The sequence below is a fragment of the Chelonia mydas genome, chromosome 7 (assembly GCF_015237465.2).
Source record: "Chelonia mydas isolate rCheMyd1 chromosome 7, rCheMyd1.pri.v2, whole genome shotgun sequence".
NCBI lineage: Eukaryota > Metazoa > Chordata > Testudines > Cheloniidae > Chelonia > Chelonia mydas.
The window spans coordinates 123,545,820-123,572,235 of NC_057853.1; the positions used below are offsets into that span (position 1 = coordinate 123,545,820).

Sequence of the window (26,416 nt, forward strand, 5' to 3'; positions counted from 1 at the left end):
GAAAAAGCAGAGTGAGAGACAGCAGGAGCGCGCACTTTTGGGTAGAGTGTTGGTTGGAAAGAAGCTGGGAACTATGAGCAACAAACCAGTTTTCTGTTGTTGGATTCTTCCTGGGCACATGGAAAAAAAACAGTTACTCACCTTCTCGTAACTGTTGTTCTTCGAGACATGTTGTTCATGTCCATTCCGGTCAGGTGTGCACGCGCCGTGTACACGGTCATCGGAAAGTTTTCCCTTAGCAGCTCCCATTGGGTCGGCTGTGGAGCCCCCGGGAGTGCCACCTTCAGGGCGCTCAATATATGACCCTGCCAACCCGACTCCCCTTCAGTTCCTTCTTGCCAGCTACTCCGGAAGAAGGGTGAGTATTGGAATGGACGTGATCAACACATCTCAAAGAACAACAGTTCCGAGAAGGTGAGTAACCATTTTTAATTCTTCGAGTGCTTGTTCATGTCCATTCCAATCAGGTGACTCCCAAGCTCTCCCCCGGAGGTGGGGTCGGAGTTCAGGAATTGCTGACTGGAGCACCGCTCTGCCGAATGCCACATCATCTCTGGAATGCTGGTGAGTGGTAAACGTATGCACTGATGACCAGGTTGCCGCTCTGCAGATCTTCTGAATGGGGCTCTGGGCCAGGAAAGTCGCTGACGAGGCGTGTGCCCTTGTGGAGTGTGCTGTAACAGCTGGGGCTGGGACTTTAGCCAGCTCGTAGCATGTGCGGACTCCCTCGCACACTGACCGAGGGTCGAGCCACCATTGGAGGGACGCAAGTATTTGCACTGGCACAGTGACCACTGAATCCAGGCTGTTGTGCCCTGGGTGGTAGACGAATGCAAGCCATGCTTGTACGGGTCTGAGCCTCAGTCTGGCATGTCGGACCATGTAAGTGCAGGCTGCCAAGTGGCCGAGGAGACTCAGGCATCCCCTTGCTGTAGTAGTCTGGTACTGCCTGAGGTTTTGAATAATGTATGTTATGGCTTGGAACCGGGTCTCTGGCAGCAGTGCCCTTGCCTGTACGGAGTCCAGCATCGCCCCGACAAATTCTATTCTTTGGGTCGGTGATAAGGTTGACTTGTTCACGTTAAGGAGGAGTCCCAGTCTCTTGAAAGTGAATCTGACTAATCGGACTTGAGGCTCTACCTGCTCCCTGGAGTGCCCGTATTAACCAGTCATCGAGGTAGGGATATACCTGCACCTTCCTCCTGAGGAGGAAGGTTGCTAAGACTGACATACACTTGGTGAACACTCGGGGAGCCATTGATAGACCGAATGGGAGGACCATGAACTGATAATGTTTGTGGTTGACCATCTGTGCACAGGCCGAATAGCTATATGAAAGTACGCGTCTTTCATGTCAAGGGTAGCATACCAGTCTCTCGGATCCCGGGACAGGATGATCGTGCTCAGGGAGACCATGCAGAACTTCAACTTCACCATGAACTGGTTGAGTCCTTGAAGGTCTAAAATAGGTCTGAGACCCCCCTTTGCCTTGGGGATTAGGAAATAACAGGAGTAGAATCCCCTGCCCCTTAGCTCCCGAGGAACCTCCTCCACTGCCCCAATTGTACCTCCTGGATAAGGAGTTGCTCGTGAGAGGGGTCCCTGAAGAGTGGTGGGGAAGGTGGGTGGCAGGGAGGGGAGGAGCAGAATTGGAGAGAATATCTCATCTCTACTGTGCGAAGGACCCAGCGGTCCGATGTTATTTGGGACCAAGCACGGTAGAAATGGGATAGATGATTCATAAAACAAGAGGAAGGATCCAATGCAGGTGTGGCGTTTTTGGGCGTCCCTTCAAGAGGCCTGCTTAGAGCCCGAGGAAGGTTCGGTCAGGCCCTGGCCCTGACCCGATGTGGGGTGTGACAGTCTGCACCTGCCATTCCTACCCCTCCATCTATAGAAGTCTTGTCTGGGTCGAGGAGGGTAGGAGCATTGCTGTTGAGGCTGTGGTTTGAAGTGTTTATGCTGGGTAGCAGGGACGTGCATACCCAGCGACTTCATGGTCGCCCGGGAGTCCTCCAGGCTGTGCAGCTTGGAGTCCGTCCGCTCCGAGAAAAAATGGTTACTTACCTCTCGTAACTGTTGTTTTTCGAGATGTGTTGCTCATGTGCATTCCAATAGGTGTGTGCGTGTGCCACATGCACGATTGGCGGAAGGTTTTTCCCCTAGCGGTACCTGTCAGGTCAGCTGTGGAGACCCCTGGCGTGGCGCCTTTATGGAGGTGTATATAGTCCCCTGCCGACCCGCCGCCCGCTCAGTTCCTTCTTGCCAGCATACTTCGACAGGGGGGAGGTGGGTGGGATTTGGAATGGACATGAGCAACACATCTCGAAGAACAACAGTTACGAGAGGTAGGTAACCGTTTTTTCTTCTTTGAGTGATTGCTCATGTGCATTCCAATAGGTGACTTCCAAGCAGTTTCCTTGGGGGAGGGGTCAGAGTTCATCCAGTTGCTGAGGGCAGGATTGCCCTGCCAAAGGCTGCATTGTTCCTTGCCTCTTGGGTAATTACGTAGTGTGACGTGAAGGTGTGGATAGAAGACCATGTTGCTGCCTTGCATATGTCCTGGATAGGGACCTGCGCCAGGAATTCTGCAGACGACGCCTGCGCTCTCATGGAGTGTGCCGTAAGTGGAGGGGCTGGAATTTGAGCCAGGTCGTAGCTGTATCAGGACGTGATCCATGACGAAATGCGCTGGGACGAGATCGGGAGCCCCCTCATCCTTTCTGCGACTGCAGTAAAGAGCTGTGGTGACTTACAAAATGGCTTTTTGCACTCATTGTAGAATGCTAGGGCACGCCTGATGTCCAGGGAATGGAACATGTGCTCTCTGTTACTGGCATGAGGCTTAGGGAAGAACACAGGTAGAAATATGTCCTGGTTCACATGAAACTGGGAGACTACCTTTGGCAGAAATGCAGGGTGAGGGCGTAGCTGCATCTTGTCTTTATAAAAGACCAAATAGGGGGACTCGGAAGTCAGCACTCTGAGCTCAGATACCCTTCTGGCTGAGGTTATGGCTACCAGAAAGGCCACCTTCCAGGAAAGGTAGGACAGAAGGCAGGTCACCATGGGTTTGAGGGGCCCCATGAGCATGAACAGGATCACGTTGAGGTCCCACTGGGGAACAGGCTGTCGTATCTGGGGATAAAGTCTGTCCAAGCCCTTGAGAAACCGGCCCACCATGGGATTGCCAAAGACTGACCTACCAGCTGCTCCCGGGTGGAAGGCCGAAATGGCAGCAAGGTGTACCCTGAGAGATGATATTGCCAACCCCTGCTGCTTGAAGTATAACAGGTAGTCAAAACAAGGGGAATTGGCGCTCGTTGCAGTTCGGTGCCCCTCTGCAGAGACCAGATGGAAAAACGCTTCCACTTTGCCAAGTATGTGGCATGAGTGGAGGATTTCCTACTTGCCAGCAGGACCTCCCTCACTGGGTCCAAACACTTATGCTCAAGCGGGTTATGGCATGGAAACTCCAAGGTGGAGGGACTCCAGGTTGGGGTGTTGCAGATGGCCGTGGTCCTGTGTGATGAGGGTCGGGCACACAGGAAGCGCTACTGGTCTGTCCACTGAGAGGAGAGGTTCAACAGCATGGTGAACCAGTGCCGGTGGGGCCACGCTGGCGCTACGAGGATCAAGGAAGCCCCGTCCTGGCAAGTCTTGAGGCGGACCCTGTGTATGAGAGGGAAGGGCGGGAACACGTACAGCAGGTGACTTGTCCATGAAAGGTGAAAGGCATCTGCGATGGAACCTGGGCTGTGGTTCAGGAAAGAGCAGAACGGCTGGCACTTCCTGTTGCTCTGCGTCGCGAACAGGTCTATGTGGGGAGAGCCCCACCTCTGGAAAATCAAGTGCGCAATGTCCAGCCGGAGGGACCATTCATGACCATGGAACGAGCGGCTGAGGCAATCGGCTAGCTCGTTTTGCGCTCCTGGAAGGTGCAATGCCTGTAGGTGTATTGAGTGGGCGATGCAAAAATCCCACAGCTTGAGGGCTTCCTGACACAGGGGAGAGGAGCGAGCACCACCCTGTTGTTTATCTAGAACATCGCTGCAGTGTTGTCTATCTGCACTGACATACATGTGCCCTGCAGGCAGGCCTGGAACGCTTGGCATGCCAGACGAACCACCCTCAACTCCCTTACATTGATGTGCAGTGATAATTCTGCGTGGGACCATAGGCCTTGGGTTCTGGTATTGCCCAGGTGCACTTCCCAACCGAGTGCCGAGGCGTCCGTGACTAGCGATAGTGTAGGCTGGAGTTTGCCAAAGGGTACTCCGCACAGACCACTCGTGGCTGCAGCCACCAGTGGAGAGACTCAAGAATGCGAGGGGGGAGGGTCACTATCGTGTCCAGTGGGTCCCTGCCTGGGCTGTGCACCCGCGACAACCATGCCTGGAGGGGCCAAAGGCATAACCTAGTGTGCTGGACAAACATATGTGCAGGCTACCATATGTCCCAACAGTTTCATGCAATTTCTGGCCGTGGTTGTGGGGAACCGGAGAAGGTTTTTGATAATGATCATGAGTGCTTGGAAGCCCTGGCTTGCGTGGAGTCCAAGAGAGCCCCTATGAATTCTATTCTCTGCGTCAGGGCTAGTGTGGATTTGGGCACATTCAGTACGAGGCCCAGCCTGTGGAATGTGGCCCAGGCCAGAGACACATGCTCTGCAGCCTGTGCTTGCGACTTGGCCTTGATGAGCCAGTCGTCCGGGTACGGGAACACTTGCACCTGATGTTTATGGAGGAAGGCTGCCACGACCGCCATACACTTGGTGAATACCCGGCCGAAACGGGAGCACCCTGAACTGGGAGTGCTGGCCGCTGACCATGAAGCGAAGAAAATGTCTGTGGGCTGGGATAATGGATATATGGAAGTATGCATCTTTCAAGTCGAGGGCGGCGTACCAGTCCCCTGGATCCAGGGAAGGAATGATGCTGGTCAGAGAGATCATGTGAAACTTCACTTTCCTTACGAATGTGTTGAGGTCTCGCAGATCTAGGATAGGCCAGAGCCCACCCTTGGCCTTGGGGATGAGGAAATAGAGGAGTAGAACCCCTTGCCCCTGAACTCCTGAGGAACCTCTCTATTGCCTCTAAAGCAAGGAGTGATTGCACCTCCTGAAAAAGGAATTGTTTGTTCAGAGAAGGATCCCTGAAGAGGGACAGGGAAGGAGGGTGGAAGGGAAAAGAATTGGATAGAATATCCCACCCCTACCGTGCTGAGGACCCAGCGATATGATGTGATCTGGGACCAAGCACAGTGGAAGCAGGAGAGTCGATTCACAAAGGTGGGGGTAACGATCCAAGTTCAATACTGATGCTCCATCCTCCGGTGCATCTTCAAAGGTTTGGCTTTGGGCCCGGGAGATGTTTGGCCGAACCCTGGCCTTGGCCTGAGAAGGACTGTGGCGGCGCCTCCTGTTATTTCTGCCCCATCTCCTGGACGAGTCTCACCTAAGAGGCCCAGAGTAGAAGCGGGACAGGGGCTGAGGCTTAAAAGGCTCTTTGAGGTGCAGGGGTGTGCATCCCCAAAGACTTCGAAGTCGACCACGAGTCCTTAAGACTGTGCAGGCGAGAGTCCATATTTTGGGTGAACAGGCCTGCACAGTCAAAGGGAGGTCCTGAATCGTGTTCTGGACCTCAGGTGGTATGCCCGACACCTGCAGCCACGCACTGCGCCTCATTGTAATGCTGGTGGCCCTAGTCCGAGCTGCTGAGTCCGCCACGTCTAACGCAGCCTGGAGGGAGGTTCTCAAGACCACCCTGCCCTCCTCGAGGAGCGCATTAAACTCCTTGTGCGAGTCAGCCAGGAGCAACTCCTGGAACTTTGCCAGTGAGCTCCAAGAGTTGAAAGCCTAGCAGCTGAGTACCGCTTGCTGGTTAGCCACTCGAAGCTGAAGCCCCCAAGTTGAATAGACCATTTAGCCGAAAAGGTCCAGCTTCTTAGAGTCTCATGACTTAGGCGAGGGACCTGGATGCCCTTGCCGCACCTTATGATTTGCCACATTGACCACCAGAGTCCCTGGTTGGAGGTTGGTGAAAAGGTGTTCGTACCCATTCTGCAGCACAAAATAGTGTCTCTCCACCCCTGTAGTGGTGGGTGGTATAGAGGCTGGAGTCTGCCAGAGCACCTTAGTGGTGTCTGGTTCGTTCTTATTAGGGCCAAGGCCACCCTAGATGGACCCTCCAGACCAAGGATGTCAACCATTGGGTCCGACTCCTCCGTGACCTCCTCTGCCTGGAGATTCAGGTTTAGGGCCACCCTTCTAAGAAGGTCCTGGTGTCCCCTGGTGTCCATCGCCGGAAGGGTGGTGGTGGTGCCCGTCTCGTCCGGCGAGGAGGAGGCTCATGGGACAGGGTCTTCCTGCCCTTCTGGCTCTTTGGTGGCTGGGTCAGGTACCTTAGAGCACCCCTGACTGGAGGTGTCTCCAATATAACTGATGGGTGCTGGTTCAAGCGCTGCACCTGAATGAGACAGCCCAGAGTCCCTGTCTCGTGTGGGGTCCGGCGAGCCAGCAACTTTGTTGGGGGGTGGGGGAACAGGGGGCAGATGTCACCGATGCTGGCCTGGAGCCCTGACCCTGAGCCTGGTGGTAGGCCCAAGGAGTCCAAAAGGGCCATTGTACTGGGCCCTGCCACTGAGGCGGCCAGGTGACCACCGGTGCCAATGAGTCCACCGGTCTGCGGTGCCGAGACCAGTGCCAGGAGCGGTACTGGCTGCGTCTAGAGACAGAAGACTCAGTGCCTGACTCGGACGAGTAGTCTGTGCCCGACCACGGGGGAGCGGAGCTGGACGGTGCCAGGGAATGGTACCGGGGTGATGGTGAGTAGCGCTGTAAAATCATGGGCTGGAGCCATATGCAGCACCGGGATAGATGCTGCAGCTGGTCCGTCGTTGGTGCCACTGACGGTGGCTAAGCTTGTGGTGCCGGAGCCCGCACCTGCGGGGCCAGGGACTGCGCCGTCATGGCAATGAGGTCCCGTGCTGCCTCGTAGTTATCCAGCGTGGAGGGGAGGTCGAGCTCTTCCTCCAAATCCTCCCAAATTGGGGAGTCCACCAGCACTGGACTCGACAGGCCTCCACTTGGGACTGGAGTCAACAGTGCCAGGCCTTAAGGTCCAGACCGCGGGTTGCCCGCTGGAGGATGCACCCTTCTAGAATCCCCTCGTGGCTTCTTGATGGGGGAATGACCCCTGTCCACCTTCTTTTTCTTATGTGGCACTGAAGGTGGACGATAAGGTGGATAGAAAGCTGGATAGATTGTCGGGCTCAACGGGTAGTGATCAATGACTCCATGTCTAGTTGGCAGCCGGTATCAAGTGGAGTGCCCCAAGGGTCGGTCCTGGGGCCGGTTTTGTTCAATATCTTCATTAATGATCTGGAGGATGGTGTGGATTGCACCCTCAGCAAGTTTGCAGATGACACTAAACTGGGAGGAGAGGTAGATACGCTGGAGGGTAGGGATAGGATACAGAGGGACCTAGACAAATTAGAGGATTGGGCCAAAAGAAATCTGATGAGTTTCAACAAGGACAAGTGCAGAGTCCTGCACTTAGGACGGAAGAATCCCATGCACTGCTACAGACTAGGGACCGAATGGCTCGGCAGCAGTTCTGCAGAAAAGGACCTAGGGGTTACAGTGGACGAGAAGCTGGATATGAGTCAACAGTGTGCCGTTGTTGCCAAGAAGGCCAATGGCATTTTGGGATGCATAAGTAGGGGCATTGCCTGCAGATCGAGGGACGTGATCATTCCCCTCTATTAGACATTGGTGAGGCCTCATCTGGAGTACTGTGTCCAGTTTTGGGCCCCACACTACAAGAAGGATGTGAAAAAATTGGAAAACGTCCAGCGGAGGGCAACAAAAATGATTAGGGGACTGGAACACATGAGTTATGAGGAGAGGCTGAGGGAACTGGAATTGTTTAGTCTGCAGAAGAGAAGAATGAGGGGGGATTTGATAGCTGCTTTCAACTACCTGAAAGGGGGTTCCAAAGAGGATGGCTCTAGATTGTGCTCAGTGGTAGCAGATGACAGAACAAGGAGTAAGGAGTCTCAAGTTGCAGTGGGGGAGGTTTAGGTTGCATATTAGGAAAAACTTTTTCACTAGGAGGGTGGTGAAACACTGGAATGCGTTACCTAGGGAGGTGGTGGAATCTCCTTCCTTGGAAGTTTTTAAGGTCAGGCTTGACAAAGCCCTGGCTGGGATGATTTAGCTGGAGATTGGTCCTGCTTTGAGCAGGGGGTTGGACTAGATGACCTCCTGAGGTCCCTTCCAACCCTGATATTCTATGATTCTAAGACTGTAAGCGGTGCTGCCTGGTAGCACTGGCCTTACGAGCTGGGGAGCGGCGCCAGTGCTCCTTGGAGGAGTCCTTGCTCGGTGCCAGGACATCCCGCACTGAGGCCGAGGCGCTGCGCAATGATGATGCGAGTGCCGTTTCCATTGCCGTCTGGGGGTGGAGGGCCGACACCATCAGGAGGAGCTTTAAATGATAGTCCTGCTCTCTCTTAGTCCTGAGTCTAAAGCTCCTGCAAATCGGGCACTTATCTGTCTGATGGCCCTCTCCTAAGACACCTGAGACAGGCAGCGTGTGGATCGCCTGTGGGCATAAGTTTCGCACACCTCTTGCATGCCTTAAACCCCTTCAACTGAGGAATGCCCTGGTGCCTGGGTAAACTAGTGTGGGTGAGAAGCCCCTCGAAGTAAGCCCAGCTACTATAAACTACTATATAACTAACTAATAACTATTTACAACTAAGAAAAGGGAATCACTCGGTAGGCACTTGCAAATGCAAGAGACTGAGCTGCTCCAATAACCGTCCCTGGTGGTAAGAAGGAACTGAGCAGGTGGTGGGTTGGCAGGGACCTATATACACCTATTGGAGTGCACATGAGCAATCACTCGAAGAAGATTAAACCTGTGCCCTCAAAGAGCAGATCCTGAAGAGTCTGCTGCACTTTGGGGGTAAGTCCAGACGCCTGCAGCCATGAACCCCTTCTCATAGCTAACCCCAATGAGAGGGTGCAAGCAGCAGAGTCCGCTGAAACAAGGGAGGCTTGAAGAGAGGTTCGTGCCACTGCCTTCCCTTCATCAATAATGGCCTCAAATTCAGCACTGGAGTCTGATGGAATTAGCTCCTTGAACTTCAACATGGAGGTCCACAAGTTGAAGTTGTATCTGCTGAGGATAGCTTGTTGTTTAGCTATCCTCAGCTGCAGGCCCCCCGTTGAGTAGAAGGTCCACCAAAAAAGGTCTAATCTTTTAGACTCCTTGGATTTGGGATCGGTCTTTGCCGGCCCTGCCTCTCCGTGGTCACTACTAGGGAGCAGCGCTGTGGGTGCGAGAACAAGTACTCATATCCCTTGGATGGGACAAAGTACTTGTGCTCCACGCACCTCACCGTAGGGGAAAATCGATGCCAGGGTCTGCCACAGCATTTTGTATTGTTCTGTATAGTTTTAATTAGGAGGTACCCTCCGGCGTCAGGATATCGACCATGGGATCCTCTGGTTCGATAACCTCCTCCACCTGCAGTCCCATGTTGCGGGCGATTCTGCGCTAGAGGTCCTGGTGCGCATGGTGGTCTATCGGGGGAGGTTATGAGGTCGAAGTCCCTGCAACTGCCTTGTCTGGGGACGAGGATGAGGAAGCTAGAGGCGGTACCGGGTGCTCCTGACCATCCAGCTCTCTAGCGTCCTCCTCGTCAGTGCCTGTGGGTTCTGCACTGACTGTTGTCGCGGCAGCGGTAGTCTGGCCGGCTACCAGGGCTGCAGTTGTGGTTGCGTCGACGGTGCCCTGGACAGGCTGCAGGCCCTGTGCTGGTGTCAGTTCCAATCTTTATACTGAGGTGCTCGGGCCTCGGTGGCTACTGACTGAGTGCCCCTGGAGAATGAGCCCTGGGCCTAGGGATAAGCCCAGGGATTCCAAAGAGGCCATTGAGGCTGTAGCTGCCAATGTGGAGGCCATGCCGCTGCTGCCTCACTTCTGCACCAATGCGACCTGTGCCTGCTGCAGCATGAATAAAATGAGTCAGATGCACAAGTCAGATGACACTGATCCAGATTGTGATGACCATGGTGGCCCCAAGTGGTATTGAGCTGGGGACCGGTGCCGATGTTCCTGTGCCAGGGATTGGTGCTGAGAGGCTGCTGACGGGGACCAATGCCGCTCCGCTGGTGCCGAGAGTCCGCTGATGGGGACTGGTGCCGAGAGTCCGCTGATGGGGACCGAGCTTGGGAACCATGCACGGGGTCCCGAGCTGGGGAACGGTGCCTCGGGAATGGTGAACCCAAACGGTGCCGGGGTGAACAGAGCAGAGCCGAGGAAGGTGATCGCCGCATCATGGCCGGCTTGCTCCTAGATGGTGCCAGGCACGGCAATACCGGGGGCTTTGTCCCTGATAACCAGAGGTTGAGGGGCCGTCATTTCTATCAGGTCCCTGGTGGCTTCGAAAGTGTCTGGGATAGAGGGGGATTGCAACTCCTCCACCTGGCACTGTCTGTCCGTGGACTCTACGGCGCCAACTCCTGGTCCTTGGGTGCCGAGTGCTCCTTTGTGGGATGCTCTGCTGCTGCGCCTGGCACTGCCTTTAGCACCGGGGAGCAACCCCTGTCCGTCTTCGTGTGATGCTTGTGCGGCACCGGTGAGTGCGCCGCTTGCGGTGCCAGGGAGCAGGCGCTGAGGGTCTCTTGAATCAGAGTCTTTCCTCGGTACCGTGTCGCGCACTGAGGCCGGGGCGCTCCACACTGATGTCCTTGGGGCCGGATCCCGGCATTCTGTGGCAGGCTGTGGACGGAGAGCGTTGTTTCAGATGGAAATCCCTCTCTTTCTTCATTCAAGGGCGGAAAGACTTGCAGATTTTGCACCTGTCTGTTTGGTGCTCTTCCCCTAGACACTTCAGGCACGTGTCGTTGGGGGGCGGGGGGGTCACCCGTTGGCATGGGCTTACCGTAGGACCTGCAAGGTTTAAACCCTTGGTCCCGAGGCATGCCCTGGAGCCGAGTGGAGGGGTTGACTCCGCACCCTAACCCAAACTACTATATACACTAAACTAAACTAACTACTAACTGAAATCTAGACTAGAAACTACAGGCTAAAGAAGAAAACTAAGGGAAGCACTTGCAAGGCAAGCGAATGCAGTTCCAATGGCCGTCACGGACAGTAAGAAGGAACTGAAGGGGGGTCGGGTCAGCAGGGTCATATATTGAGCGCCATGAAGGCGCCACTCCAGGGGGCTCCACAGCCAACCCAACGGGAGTTGCTAAGGGAAAACTTTCCGACGACCATGCTTGCGGTGTGTGCGCACCTGGTTGGAATCGAGCGATCACTCGAAGAAGAACAGATCTTTATGTACATCTGAAACTGAGGACATTCTTTAAATCTCTTAGTGGAAACAACCTGCAAGACCCTCAATATTGGCTAACTGCTCAGGTCAAAAGGGTAACACTATATTCCCAGGAGTGACCACAAATTCTCCCCTCCCCTTGTACAGGCAGGTCCAAGAACACCTGACACACCTTATAACAGCCTGTAGGCTCCTCTGGCATAACTAGTCACAGTGAAATACCGACACCTCACCTCTTGTCTGATCCAGCACAGACACCATCTTTCACCAGCTACCACGTTGGTATTTATACACCCCATTAATGACATTTACAATTTCTTAAAACCAATAAATTTGAAATAGCAATTTAAAAAACCCAACAAAAAACACTGCATCCTAGATTCTAGCAGATGTAACATCCTCTGCTCCCATCAGGGAAATGCCTGGACTGGTCCTGTGCAGGCTCAGGTTCTTTGCACTATCAGAAAAGAATATTCAAGAATAAAGGGCCCACCATTCCACATACCCTGATACCTGCTCCTGAATGCACTTCTAGCTTGGCTGCTTCAACTGATCTCACCTACTACTGGTACTCTCATGTCTAATGAAGTATTGCTCACCAGTGTTTTCCAGCCAGGCAGGCTCTGATCCCTTTTTATGAGATAAGTCACCTGTCAGCTTATTGCCTAGGAGAAGGATGCAGGGTGTCTCTTGCTACCTTTACTTAAATCAGAACCATCCTTTGTTCTTTTTCATAAACAGGTCACCCTCTGCTGATTGTTTTTCCTGTGACTGCCCTTTCTTGTCGACTTTGCAATCTTCTAATCAGCATCTGGCTCCATATGCGTATGTTGTGAGACACAATGACCAGACAGGAGGTAAATGTCAGCTATCTCCTGCTTCAAAGGAATCTGTTTAAGGCCTGTCATCTCATGGTTACTTGTCTTAACTCCAAGGGTATGAGAACATAATTTCCAGTATAGATACATAACTCTTTAATTATTATCCGCATATGCATTTCAAAGAGATTATGACAACCAGGGGTTCTGGTTCTTGACAGAGACCTTACATGCCACCCTTTTGTGACCTTAATATGCATCTGCCCAGGGGATTCCTGTAAAACCCTATGCACCCCCTGTGCCCTATGCCAGCTGGCACCAAGAACAAGGGCTGGATTTAGGGGCAGGTGACCCAGGAGAGCGCCTGGGATGTCAGGCATGAGGGACGCCAGACTTGGGGGGCTGTTTTTGTTGTTAGCGACAAAAGGGAAAATAGAATGTTTGAAGTAAAATGTTTCAGGTATTCTATACGTGGATTCATTTTTCACTAACCTCCTAGAATGTTCTGGACCTCATGGAACATTCCAGACTTTCTGAGAACTACATTTTCTTCGAACCTCCTAGAATGTTGTCAGCCATGCCCTTGTGGATATCTAAGGGGTGGGGCATCGCCAGTCAGAGAGATATAAGAACTAACTGAAGTGAAGTGAGAACCCAGCTGTGACACTGTGAACCTTGTTTTATTGTTAACTGTAAAAAATAAGGTATTCAAAAGTTTAACAAATGTGGGGGTGCAGGGGGGGAGAAGACACTCCTCGCCTGGAGTGCATTTGGTCTAGGGCCAGCCCTGCCAAGAGCTTCCTGGATCACACAAAGGCCCATTTACATGATGATTTTAAGAAAGTATTGCCAACCTGAATATGATCTGGGTGCCTGGGTCTATGTGGTTATTTAATAGCTTGTTTGGCCATTCTTATGTTTAAGAACTAGTCCAGGAATACAGACTACAGATACACCAGCTGCCCTGATGAACAGGAGTTATGTTTATATGCAGATAATGTGGTACTTCTCTTACAGAGCATATCAGACTCTTCAACTATATGGAGAATAGGGTAGATGTGATCAGAGATGCACTGTGTATTGATCAGTCCTGGATGTACTTGACACAGTAGTTCTGGTCAGTAAAACTGGGTGACTTCTCAGCAGCCTGCTGGGATTTCTTGTGGAATCCCCAGAGGTCACTTCTGCAGCAGAGATTTTTTTCTATGACATTGCGATTCGATTGAGGATATTTTATCTGTTTTGCAAGGTCATAGAAAGCTCTGGCAAGTAGGTGTCTAACAGGATGGTGGTGTTTGCACCTCCCCGTTAGCAGGTGCTGACTCTGCTGCAAAAGTTAGTTGAATTCTGCTCACTCACTGCAGCTGATGGCATTTTACCCCACCAGGCTACAAGGGAAATGGAAATGGATCTCTGGTAGACAGGATCTAGGTGGGGATGGAGCAGTCCTGAGGGCAGAATCTAGGAGCAGCCCACACTGAGGAGATGGTAAGAGCTTAGCTTTGTGTTATTTTACTGTTGATTTCTGTATTAACAAAACCAAACAGGAGAGGCAGGTTGGCCTCTACACAGGCGAGGAGTGATTTAGGGCAGGTTGGAAGCTGTACCAGTTGACAAGCATTACATTATTTTCACCATCCCCTCCTCCTCCTGGACTATCTGTTCATCACCCCATTGCCCCTCCTGTTCCCCACTTCCTCCTCCCTGGTGGCTTACCTTCTACTTTACACACTTCCACCTGGTGCACCACCCCAGTGTCATTCTCCTTCTCCGCTGGCCACTCATACACATACAAGTTAGTGTGAGACGAACCAGCATCCAGCACAATCCCATACTGTGGATAAAACAAACCAGTTATCTCTGGATCAATGCACGGGACACTGTGAATAGTAGTCAGTGGGGCCAGACAGTGGGACAAGAGCACTCTTCACTTACTGGGACCACTAGTAAGTGTAGCTACAGCAGAGGTGGTGGTAGCCTATTGGGGGCCCTAAGCAGGAATATTCCCCACCCCCCATACTAAAACAGGCAAGTTCTTATAATAAAAAGTGAATAGGGGACCCCCCCTTGAGCTGCTCAGAGCCCTAAGCAATTGCTTTGTCTGCTTATGCTTAGCAGCAGGGTTGTCAGTCAGCTTGCGTGTGTGTTTTTTCAGCGTGCTGTCCAGCTCCACACAGACAGCTGGTTAGCAGACCTCGAGTACAGCCCACTCATTCAGCAGACTTTCATGTTACTCATAAAGGAAGACCACAGGCACGGTTCAGTGACACAGGCACTTGGCCAGGTTTATTGCAAAGACAGTTGTAGCGCCCTGTCTCGGTGGTTACCAGTACACTAACACGAGTGCCCTGTGGCAAGGAACAGTTCAGTCAGCAACAGGAATTTCTGCTGTCCCCTTGGCCAAACAAAGAATGAAGGCAAAGTACCCCAACACTTATAGGCTATGACAAACAAGAATATACCACCTTATATGTGTTTCATGACATTTGTTTGTTACCTCCGCTTGTTCCTGATATCTTGGACAAAACCTCCCTATTCGTTATTCTGTCAAATCATCTTATCTTGTACTAGATGGGGCTGGCTCTAGATTTATGTAACTATCTAGTGCCTTGTACACTAGCGACAACTTTGCCAAGGGCGTGTACTGGGCAGTGAACTTGTGAGCATCTGCTTTAATCCATGGCCTGACTTTGGTTCACAGTCTCTGGTTCAGGACTCAGATCTTGCCCCAGGCCTTTTCTATGACAGCCAGCTCTGAGCTGCATGCCCAGAGCATCTGTAGAGACACTGCTGGTATTGGGTGTCCCCAGGATCAGGGCAGATCACTGGCCTTCCCGGAAGTCCTGGCCTGCAAAGTTTCCACCAAAGGGAGCATAGGCGCCGACTCCAGGGGTGCTCCAAGGCTGGAGCACCCATGGAAAAAAATTAGCAGCCAACTCCCCAGCGGAGCCTCCCGTCCATCTGCGGCCCCACCAATCAACTCCTCCCCCGCCCTCCCAGCGCCTCCTGCCTCCTCCGATCGGCTGTTCCGCTGCGTGCAGGAGGTGCTGGGGGGAGGGGGCAGAACTGGGTGGGAAGAGGTGGGACGGGAGGTTGAGCACCCTGGGGGCCCGGAGGAAGCCAGTACCTGTGAAAGGGAGTGAACTTGGAAGCTACCGTGCCACAAATGGAACTGACCGGTGGGTTAGTGCAGATTCACCTATGAAGACCACCAGAAATGGGCTTGTTTTTACAGGGAAATTGGGAAGAGAAAAAGCTTGAGGTTTAGGGAAGGGACAAAGGGAATTAGCAAGACCCAAAAGATGTGGTGGGTGAAACACATGAAAATTCAGGGGTGTCTCGGAGCTACCCTTGCCCCACCCAGTTATACTGTTTCTCTTGTAATGACCCCTTCACAATACCTTAATATTCTTTGGGAGTGGCTTGTTCTGACTCACTGCCATCGCGACTAAGGCAATCACAGCCAAAGCAAAGAGGAACCCCAGGATGAGCAGGGCCTTTCTAGGCCAGGATCTCCTCGGTTTGGTACCTGTGACCGGCAAAGAAGAGCGGATGTTAGGAACCATGCCACGCACTCAGAGCAGCAGCCGCAGCTATGCAGGTGAGGGGACAGTCAGCACTGTTCCTTCTCATGGCCACAGCACAAGATGTCTGACTGGCCTGCCCAGGGAGAGGCCATGGCAGGGTCTAGCGTGTACAGTCGAGAACGTGACTGCAAGGCCACATCACCCAAAAGTGGATTATAACAAAATGCAGGGGTAGCAGCAGCATGCACAGGCAGCACCTTCAAACCTGTTCTTCACAACATAAATTAGGTGCACGTTTGTGTTAATGTAACACTATGCACCAAGACGGGCAATACAGAAAGCTGTGGTTCGCATGGCAACCACTACTTGGGCTCACTGTGAGCTGTATATGCAGCCTTCCTGTCACTGTTCAGAGTGAGGGTCTCAACACCCCCCACCCCCCAGTGCAGCCTCTTCTGAAGGATGAAATCATTTGTGGAGGAAGGTGACTAGAACTGGGATGGTGCGAGGGAGGGAAGGTGACTGGCGCATTACCCCTGTCACATTACCCCTCACCCCAACCCATGCCAGCTCCAGTCACTTCCCGCCCCCATCATCACCTTCCCCCCCCCCACCCCATCCCAGCTCCACTCACCTTCCCCCTGCGCCATCCCCCACCCCAGCTCCACTCACCTTCCCCCTGCGCCATCCCCCATCATCACCTTCCCCCTTCCCCACCCCCCATCCCGGCTCAACTCACCTTCCCCCACATCATCACCTTCCCCCTGCTCCACCCCCCCATCCCAGATCCAGTCACCTTCCCCCCCATCATCACCTTCCCCCTGCTCCACCCCCCATCCCAGATCCAGTCACCTTCCCGCCCCCCTATCCCAGCTCCAATCCCCCATTGTCACCTTCCCCCCTTGCCTCATCCAAGCTCCAGCCACCTTCCATCATCACCTTCCCTCCCAACCTCCTGGCTTCAGTCACTCTTCCATCCACCCCATCCCATCTCCAGTCACCGTCCCCCTCCCCCAGGCTGGATCCAGTCATTCCCTCCCCCAACTCCATCCTGCTTCCAGTCATCTTCCTCCCCTCCCCTTCCCTCCATCCCATTCCCATGGCTGTATCCAGTCATCTTCCCGTATCCCATTCCATCCCACCTTGTCTCCTTTGTAGGCGGACATTGAACAATATTAAATCAAAGTGAGCTCCTTTCTGCAGCTTCACCTGGCCCTGTCTCTTCCTGCCCCCACCAGCCCCTTCTCCTCTCCCAGCCCTTTCTCCCCCTTGGAGTACCTCACTGAGGAGCATCCTGGCTCTGCCACCAGACCCCAGTCGAGTTGGTCCTGCTGGTGGCTTGTGACGCTCTCCCAGACGCGGCTATAGGTTCCGAGCAGCCCTCCTCTTTTGGGTGCAGCAGCCCCTGTGGAGGTAGAGGCTGCTGGGCTTCCCCTCAGTAGCTGCTTCTCCATTGTAGGGAAACACCTCACTGCCGCAGCTAGGAACAGCTGCACAGGAGAAGCCAGGATGCTCATGTGAGCAGCAAGTGCTCTGCTGACCCAGTCTGAGCTGCCCTGGGGCACCCTATTCACTTAAATTCTTGAATACCGTGTGGCGCCCTGCAAACACCACTCAGTCCTTTAGTGGTATGGGACAGTGCTGCACCCACTGCTGCCCACATAACTGAGGCACTGTGGCTTTCCCCAGAGCGTACAGCAGATTTGGGAACCCTAAGGATACAGGTCGGTGTAAACTCATGACCCATGTCCACTCAGCAACCCCACACTGCCGGAGATCTGCTCTTTCACCCTGGACTGCCAGCGTAAGTGAAACTTCGTTATACCTGGTCACAGCCTGTACATCATTGCTCCCTCCCCGACCCAGCGTTGGAATCCACCCCACCTGGGCAGGCATCAAGCACTCCACCCCAGAGATTGGAGCCAAGCCCAGATGTGAATCATAGAATCTTAGAATATCTGGGTTGGAAGGGACCTCAGGAGGTCATCTAGTCCAGCCCCCTGCTCAAAGCAGGACCAATCCCCAACTAAATCATCCCAGCCAGGGCTTTGTCAAGCCTGACCTTAAAAACCTCTAAGGAAGGAGATTCCACCCCCTCCCTAGGTAACGCATTCCAGTGTTTCACCACCCTCCTAGTGAAAAAGTTTTTCCTAATATCTAACCTAAACCTCCCCCACTGCAACTTGAGACCATTACTCCTTGTTCTGTCATCAGCTACCACTGAGAACAGTCTAGATCCATCCTCTTTGGAACCCCCTTTCAGGTAGTTGAAAGCAGCTATCAAATCCCCCCTCATTCTTCTCTTCTGCAGACTAAACATCCCCAGTTCCCTCAGCCTCTCCTCATAACTCATGTGTTCCAGTCCCCTAATCATTTTTGTTGCCCTCCGCTGGACGTTTTCCAATTTTTTCGCATCCTTCTTGTCGTGTGGGGCCCACGCCATCCTCCAGATCATTAATGAAAATATTGAACAAAACCGGCCCCAGGACCGACCCTTGGGGCACTCCACTTGACACCAGCTGCCAACTAGACATGGAGCCATTGATCACTACCCGTTGAGCCCGACAATCTAGCCAGCTTTCTATCCACCTTATAGTCCATTCATCCAGACCATATTTCTTTAACTTGCTGACAAGAATACTGTGGGAGACCGTGTCAAAAGCTTTGCAGGCATCCCTGCCTTTGCTTCTAATTTTGGTCTCTGTTTTTGCAGTGGCTCCTGCTGGCCCCGTTCAGCCATTGGGTCAGGTCCCAGAACAAAACAGGATAAAATGGCTTTTCTGGTTCCAAGTTAGTTATCAGCGAGAATGATGCTGACAAGGCTGATGAGTGATTCTCCACAAGGACCTCCCTGCACTCAGAGAAATGAGCCAGGGCAGAGATGTCACTGACACGGGAACTGGTCAGGGAAATCAGGAGAGCACTCACAGCTACTTTCCCATTAAATACTGATGGAAAGACAAACAGGTCATGTTTGAAGCAAACCAGAAAACCAGCTGTGAACAAAGGCATCTTACATGTGATACAGAAACAGTATGCTAGTGTCTCAGGAACAGTGTTCCCGCACTTTTGAGCGCTATTATCATCACAAAAACGAGGAGTCTTTGTGGCTTAGAGACTAACCAATTTATTTGGGCATAAGCTTTCGTGGGATATAACCCACTTCATCAGATGCATGGAGTGGAAAATACAGTAAGCAGTATATACGTCATAGAACATGGAAAGATGGGAATTGCCTTACCAAGTAGGGGGTCAGTGCTAACGAGGCCAATGCAATCAAGGTGGACGTCGCCCATTTCCAACAGTTGACAAGAAGGAGTGAATATCAAGAGAGGGAAAATTACTTTTTGTAGTGATTCATCCACTCCCAGTCTTTATTCAGGCCTAATTTGATGGTGTCCAGTTTGCAAATTAATTCCATTTCTGCAGTTTCTCGTTGAAGTCTGTTTTTGAAGTTTTTTTGTTGAAGAATTGCCCCTTTTAAGTCTGTTATTGAGTGTCCGAGGAGACTGAAGTGCTCTCTTACCGGTTTTTGAATGTTACAATTCCTGATGTCTGATTTGTGTCCATTTATTCTTTTGCGTAGAGACTGTCCGGTTTGGCCAATGTACATGGCAGAGGGGCATTGCTGGCATATAATGGCATATATTACATTGGTAAATATGCAGGTGAACGAGCCCCTGATGGTGTGGCTGATGTGGTTAGGTCCTATGATGGTGTCCCTTGAATAGATATGCAGACAGAGTTGGCAATGGGGTTTGTTGCAGGGATTGGTTCCTGGGTTAGTGTTTTTGTTGTGTGGTGTGTAGTTGCTAGAGAGTATTTGCTTCAGGTTGGGGGGCTGTCTGTAAGTGAGGACTGGCCTGTCTCCCAAGGTCTGTGAGAGCGAGGGATTGTCCTTCAGGATAGGTTGTAGATCCTTAATGATGTATTGGAGAGATTTTAGTTGGGGGCTGTAGGTGATGGCTAGTGGCATTCTGTTATTTTCTTTGTTGGGCCTGTCTTGTAGTAGGTGACTTCTGGGTACCCTTCTGGCTCTGCCAATCTGTTTCTTCACTTCACCAGGTGGGTATTGTAGTTTTAAGAACACTTGATAGACATCCTGTAGGCGTTTGACTCTGTCTGAGCGATTGGAGCAAATGCGGTTGTATCTTAGAGCTTGGCTGTAGACAATCGATTGCGTGATGTGGTCTGGATGAAAGCTGGAGGCATGTAGGTAAGTGTAGCGGTCAGTAGGTTTCCGGTATAGCGTGGTGTTTATGTGACCATCGCTTATTTGTAGCGTAGCGTCCAGGAAGTGGATTTCTTGTGTGGACTGGTCCAGGCTGAGGTTGATGGTGGGGTGGAAATTGTTGAAATCCTGGTGGAATTCCTCAAGGGCCTCTTTCCCATGGGTCCAGATGATGATGTCATCAGTGTAGCACAAGTAGAGTAGGGGCAGTAGGGGACGAGAGCTGAGGAAGCGTTGTTCTGAGTCAGCCATAAAAATGTTGGCATACTGTGGGGCCATGTGGGTACCATAGCAGTGTCGCTGACTTGAAGGTATAAACACAAACACCTATAGGTTAAAAGTGGCAATTCTTCAACAAAAAAACTTCAAAAACACACTTCAACGAGAAACTGCAGAACTGGAATTAATTTGCAAACTGGACACCATCAAATTAGGCCTGAATAAAGACTGGGAGTGGATGGGTCACTACAAAAAATAATTTTCCCTCTCTTGATATTCACCCCTTCTTGTCAACTGTTGGGAATGGGCCACATCCACCCTAACTGAATTGGCCTCATCAGCACTGACACCCTCCCCCCCCTTGGTAAGGCAACTCCCATCTTTTCATGTGCTGTATATTTATACCTGCTCACTGTATTTTCCACTCCATGCATCTGATGAAGTGGGTTATATCCCACGAAAGCTTATGCCCAAATAAATTTGTTAGTCTCTAAGGTGCCACAAGGACTCCTTGTTGTTTTTGCTGATACAGACTAACACGGCTACCACTCTGAATATTGTCCTCACAGGTGCTGTACATGCAAGGTCATGTCGCACAGAGCATGCATACAGAGCATTTTATACAGAAATGCGCTGCGGGGGTGTGTATCGCTCTTGGGATGAGATCACGCCAGTGGGAGCTGAGTACTTGAACTTCAAAAAGTCAGGACTACACCCCTGGCAAGAAATGTCCTGCTATGGGCCAACCAGGCTTAGTCTGCACCAGGACTTGCATTTAAGAGCAGTCTCAGGCTTTGGGCTAACACAAAGGTGCAGAGGGAGGAGGAACTTCCCTGTTACAGCTGCCAGCATTTCCCAGGCAATGACCTGAGAGGCTGTTCTAAGTCCCAAACTCAGCTACTATTTAGAAGAGGAGCACTGCCAGTACTGAAAGAGACTTCACCTGAGTGGGTGGCAGGTACCTGGAATCAACCTCTGCTTCTGCAATTCAGCTCAACCACCCAATAACCCGATAGGGGATTGGGGGGTGGTATAGCATGAACCTCTCTCCATTCACCATGAATTACAGGCCCTTTGTGCAGAATACAACAAACACAAAACTCTGATTAACATGTAATGCTTTCCTTCATGAGTCCACATTTAAGAGCTGATTTTTGCTCTTAGACCTGAACACCAGTAGCCAAGGCACAAGCGGCCAGATAGTGGCTCATGCTATGGGCCCTGTGTGCTGCTGTGGTGATGAAAAGTGTCTGTAAAACTGGTGTCACCACTCAAATGATGAGTCTCTAGTGTGTGGGAAACCCTGGAGGGTGAAGAGCAGGTGTAACTAGGGGCAGGTCTACATTTAAACACTACAGCAGCATAGCGCTTCAGTGAAGATACCGCTACACTGACGGGGGAGCTTCTCCCATTGGTGTAGTTAATCCACCTCCATGAGAGGCGGTAGCTAGGTTTTACATTGTAAGGAGAGTGATCACTTTAGATAAGCTATTACCAACAGGAGAGTGTTTTTTGGGGGGGAGAAAACCTGGATTTGTGCTGGAAATGGCCCACCTTGATTATCATACGCATTGTGAGGAGAGTGATCACTTTACATAAGCTATTACCAGCAGGAGGGTGGGGTGGGGGGAGAGAAAACCTTTTGTAGTGATAATCACCCATTTTTTCATGGTTTGTGTGTATAAAAAACGTCTTCTGTACTTTCCACAGTATGCATCCGATGAAGTGAGCTGTAGCTCACGAAAGCTTATGCTCAAATAAATTGGTTAGTCTCTAAGGTGCCACAAGTACTCCTGTTCTTTTTGCGAATACAGACTAACATGGCTGTTACTCTGAAACAAGAAATTCAGTGTTGCTACAGCCTTTCACAAGACAGTGAAGCTAAAGAAACTTGACTTTCCCCTTTTCCCTGTCTGTGAATGAAAGAATTAAAAATCCTATTCATTTAATATCAAACATCAATGTTATATGTGCCAGATACAGTAGTAGAATGAGGCACTTTAAACTGGACATTTCAGCAGCTTGCAGAATGTTGATGGAGAAACTGCAACTTAAGCAAGCATAACTGCAAAATTAGCCAAGGGATGCACCACCAAGGAGCTCATGGAAAGCAACTTGCAGCGATAAATTGGTGTCTGGGGCAAGCCAGCCCAAGGTATTCCCAAGATGGTTCTACAAACAGCGATGGCCTAACTTTTCTTATACAATCTTGTGTGACATGGTGTGTTGCACAAAAGAGACTGGAAATTTCTGGTCCCAGTTGCAAGAATTCAAAAGCTGATGTCTCTTCCCTGATTGGATGATGAGAGGACTACTCTCCTTCTGGTTGGACATTTGGAATCTTTGGAAGAAGTATGGGTCACCATCTGATTGGTCCATGCCAGCACCTCCAAGAAAAGGAACCAACTTGGACCACCCAGCAGATATAGGATAAAAGAGCCTGTCTCCTTCAGCACATCACTTCCTGAAAGCTCAAAAAACCTGGAAGAGAGTAGACTGAGGTTCTGAGCTGGCTACCTGGGAGTCCTCCTGGTGACATCAAGTACCAATCTCAGATAGGCACCTGTAAACTGGTCTCTCTCTATTTTCCAGCAGTTCAGGTTGTCCATCAGCTCGCTGGGAAAAGACTATAGTCATGTCTGTCCTTTGTTCCCCCTTTGTTTGAAGTGTCAACTTCTGCTGTGAACAATAACTGAGATGAAAGCTGACTGCTGAGCAAAGAGCTGGTGCTAAGTAACACACAGACTGTCTCTTGGCCTAAATCAGTCAGCTGACCACTTCCTGAAACGGAGTGCCTAATTAGTGAGGAAGTGTACATGCTTTGGTATGTTTTTTAGAGATTGCCACAGAGTTACAGTGCGCATCCTTGTTTTGTGACAGGTTCCAGTCAAGTCTTAGGGTGACTAGGTGTCCTGTTTTCGACTGGGACACCAGGTCAAAAAGGTACCCTGGCAGCTCCAGTCAGCACCGCTGACCGGGCCATTAAAAGTCCAGTTGGTGGTGCTGCGGTGGTAAGACAGGCTAGTCCCTACCTGTCCTGGCTGGCACTCTGCTGTGCCCCGGAAGTGGCCAGTAGGTCCGGCTCCTAGGCGGGGGGGCAGGTCCACAGGGCTCCACGCCCTGCCCCCGCCCCGAGCACTGGTTCCGCACTCCCATTGGCCAGGGGAACCGGCCAATGGGAGCTGGGGATGGGAGGGCAGTGCCTGCTGGTGAGAGCGGTGCATGGAGCCTCCTGGCCCCCCGCCTAGAACCTGGACCTGCTGGTTGCTTCCGGGGTGTGCGCAGCGCCAGCCAGGACAGGCAGGCAGCCTGCCTTAGCCCCCCGGAGCTGCTGACTGAGAGCCGCCCGAGATAAGCCCGAGCCCCAACCCCCTGCCCTAGCCCTGAGCCCCCCCCAAACCCGGAGCACCCTCCTGCACCCCAAACCCCTCATCTCCGGCCCCACCACAGAGTCTGCACCCCCAGCCCAGAGCTCTCACCACCCCTGCCCTCCAACCCCCTGCCCCAGCCCAGTGCCCCCTCCCACACCCTGAACCCCTCATCCTCAGCCCCAGCCCAGATCCCTCACCTCCTCCTGCACCCCAACCCCCGCCTCAACCCACAGCCCTCTCCCACATTCCAAATCCCTCAGACCCACCTCCCCAGCTTGAAGCCCCCTCCTGTACCCCAAACCCCTCATCCCCAGCCCCAACCCAGAGCCAGCATGCCCAGCCCAGAACTCTCACCCCCTCCCATACCCCAACCCCATGCCTCAACCCTCAACCGTCTCCCACACTCTGAATCGCTTGGCCCCACCCCCCAGGCTGGAGCCCCTTTCTGCATCCCAAACCCCTCATCCCCAGCCCCATCCCAGAGCCTGCACCCCCAGTTAGAGCCCTCACCCCCTCCTGCACCCCAACCCCCTGCCCCAGCCCAGGGAAAGTGAGTGAGGGTGGGGGGGAGTGAGCCACCAAGGGAGGGGGAATGTAGTGAGCAGGACATCAGGGAAGGGGCAGGGCTAGGGTGTTCGGTTTTGTGCGACTAGAAAGTTGGCAACCTTATCAAGACTGTTGTAAAGTAGCTTTAAAACTTAACAAGTTCCTGTTGCTAACTAGGATTATAAACACTACACTATAGACTGTCTACTACAGTTAATGGTTTCATACTGTCTTTAAGTTCTCAGTGTATTTGACATAAAATGAGATCGAGTGTGCAAGCTTTTTGTACTGGATCCTATCTATACCAAGACAAGGTGGGTGAGGTACTATCTGACTGGACCAACTTCTGTTGGTGAGAGAGACAAGAGCTCTGTGCAAGCTCGAAAGCTTGTCTCTCTCATCAACAGACGTTGGTCCAATCAAAGATATTACCTCACCCACCTGATCTCTCTAATATCATGGGGCCAATATGGCTTCACCAACACTCAGTCTAGAGAGTCTGTAAGAAACGTAGGAGTTTATTTTAGGTAGTTAGGAGTGTTAGTCAGACATTGGGCTAATGTCATTCTGTGAGAAATACGTTAAAAAGGACTATTACAGATAAGAGAAGGAGACCTTGGTGAATTGGCATGTAAGTAACTGACCAAATTGTCTTGTAATCTAGTTTTGGATTGTTTTTCCTCAGCTGGAATTAATAATAAATTGGCACAAGTGAGGCCCTATTCTAGTCAAAAATCTAAACAAAGTCACCTTCCCAAGCTAGTAATTGAGTATAAATGTTATTTTCTATTGTGATTGTGTGATTTCATTCTGAAAAAACTTGAATTCTTATAAATCAACCAACTTTCTAGTCTGTTTGCACCAAATCATAGTCCATTACCATTTTTGTCTTATTTTCTTCTATACTATTAGTTACTGTGGTTAAGGATAATCAATAAAACTTAATGCAACTAAATTCAGCTCTCAAGTCTTTTTCTTTAATTAAGCAATCAAAATTAAAAGAACCCTCTAGGATAAGTATAAACTTAAAGGTTTCAGAGTAGCAGCCGTGTTAGTCTGTATTCGCAAAAAGAAAAGGAGTACTTGTGGCACCTTAGAGACTAACAAATTTATTTGAGCATAAGCTTTCGTGAGCTAGAGCATCCGATGAAGTGAGCTGTAGCTCACGAAAGCTTATGCTCAAATAAATTGGTTAGTCTCTAAGGTGCCACAAGTACTCCTTTTCTTTTTATAAAATTAAAGTGATCTTAAAGTTGGTTATGGAAATAGATCTGTGTTGTGAAGAAAGGCGCCGAGTAGCAAGTAGAAGGAAGGCCTTGAAAATAATGAGTTACCACGAGGCCAGAAGGAATGAAGTAGGGAGGACGTCTTGTTCCAAGAATAACTAATGAGATAAGGGGAAGTTTCTAAAAAGCAGCTTCTGACTGATGGGGGTGACTGTAGATTATTTTATATAAGAGAAAAATAATCTTTCTTAAAAGGATCCAGCAACACCCTTCCCAACCCCACACATTAGTGTTAAAGCCTGTGTGAGCCCAGAGAATCTGTGGGGCAGCAAGGAGGGAGGAAAGGCCTTGGGGAGAAAGGTGGTTGTAAATGTTATCTGGATTAAGACTGGAAATAAATTTGAACTGTCTCCAACTGGTTTTCAGCTGAAGTCAGTACTCGGCCATGACATCACTTGTTTGTTAAAGGGAATAAAAAGTAAACTCTTAAAGGGTCCATTGTTAACACCCGCCTGCCCACGCTGGAACCGACCAGGATGGTCTAAGTACCCCTGGGTTTAGCCTGTTTGTAAGTATCTTAGATCAAATGCTTATAAATGTTTTGTTACTGTTTGGTGGTAGTATATTGCTTATTAGTTAAAAGAAAAGGAGTACTTGTGGCACCTTAGAGACTAACCAATTTATCTGAGCATGAGCTTTCGTGAGCTACAGCTCACTTCATCGGATGCATACTGTGGAAGCTGCAGAAGACATTGTATACAAACAGAGACCATGAAACAATACCTCCTCCCACCTCACTCTCCTGCTGGTAATAGCTTATCTAAAGTGATCATCAAGTTGGGCCATTTCCAGCACAAATCCAGGTTTTCTCACCCTCCGCCCCCCCCCCCCCCCCCCCCACACAAACTCACTCTCCTGCTGGTAATAGCCCATCCAAAGTGACCACTCTCATCACAATGTGTATGATAATCAAGGTGAGCCATTTCCTGCACAAATCCAGGCAATTGTATGAATACCATTTGACCTTTTTGATTTAATAAAGGAATTTCTGGTTACATTGATGTTTGGTAATTTCTCATATCAATATTAATAATTTCAGATATTATTAATCCAACAAACCCTAAGA

At 51.0% G+C, this 26,416-nt stretch overlaps 1 protein-coding gene across 2 annotated transcripts in view; it reads right to left on the bottom strand.

Moving 5' to 3' along the window:
• Window positions 1-26,416, bottom strand: part of ENTPD1 (ectonucleoside triphosphate diphosphohydrolase 1) — a 105,037-nt gene that overhangs the window by 8,874 nt on the left and 69,747 nt on the right. For both annotated transcript variants that reach the window (XM_037903614.2, XM_027821553.3), the window contains exons 2-3: window positions 15,572-15,699; window positions 13,887-14,004 (exon numbers count right to left, since the gene is read on the bottom strand). In XM_037903614.2, the coding sequence (XP_037759542.1) occupies window positions 13,887-14,004; window positions 15,572-15,613 (160 nt within the window). In that variant the 5' untranslated portion in view covers window positions 15,614-15,699. The remainder of the gene's footprint in view (window positions 1-13,886; window positions 14,005-15,571; window positions 15,700-26,416) is intronic.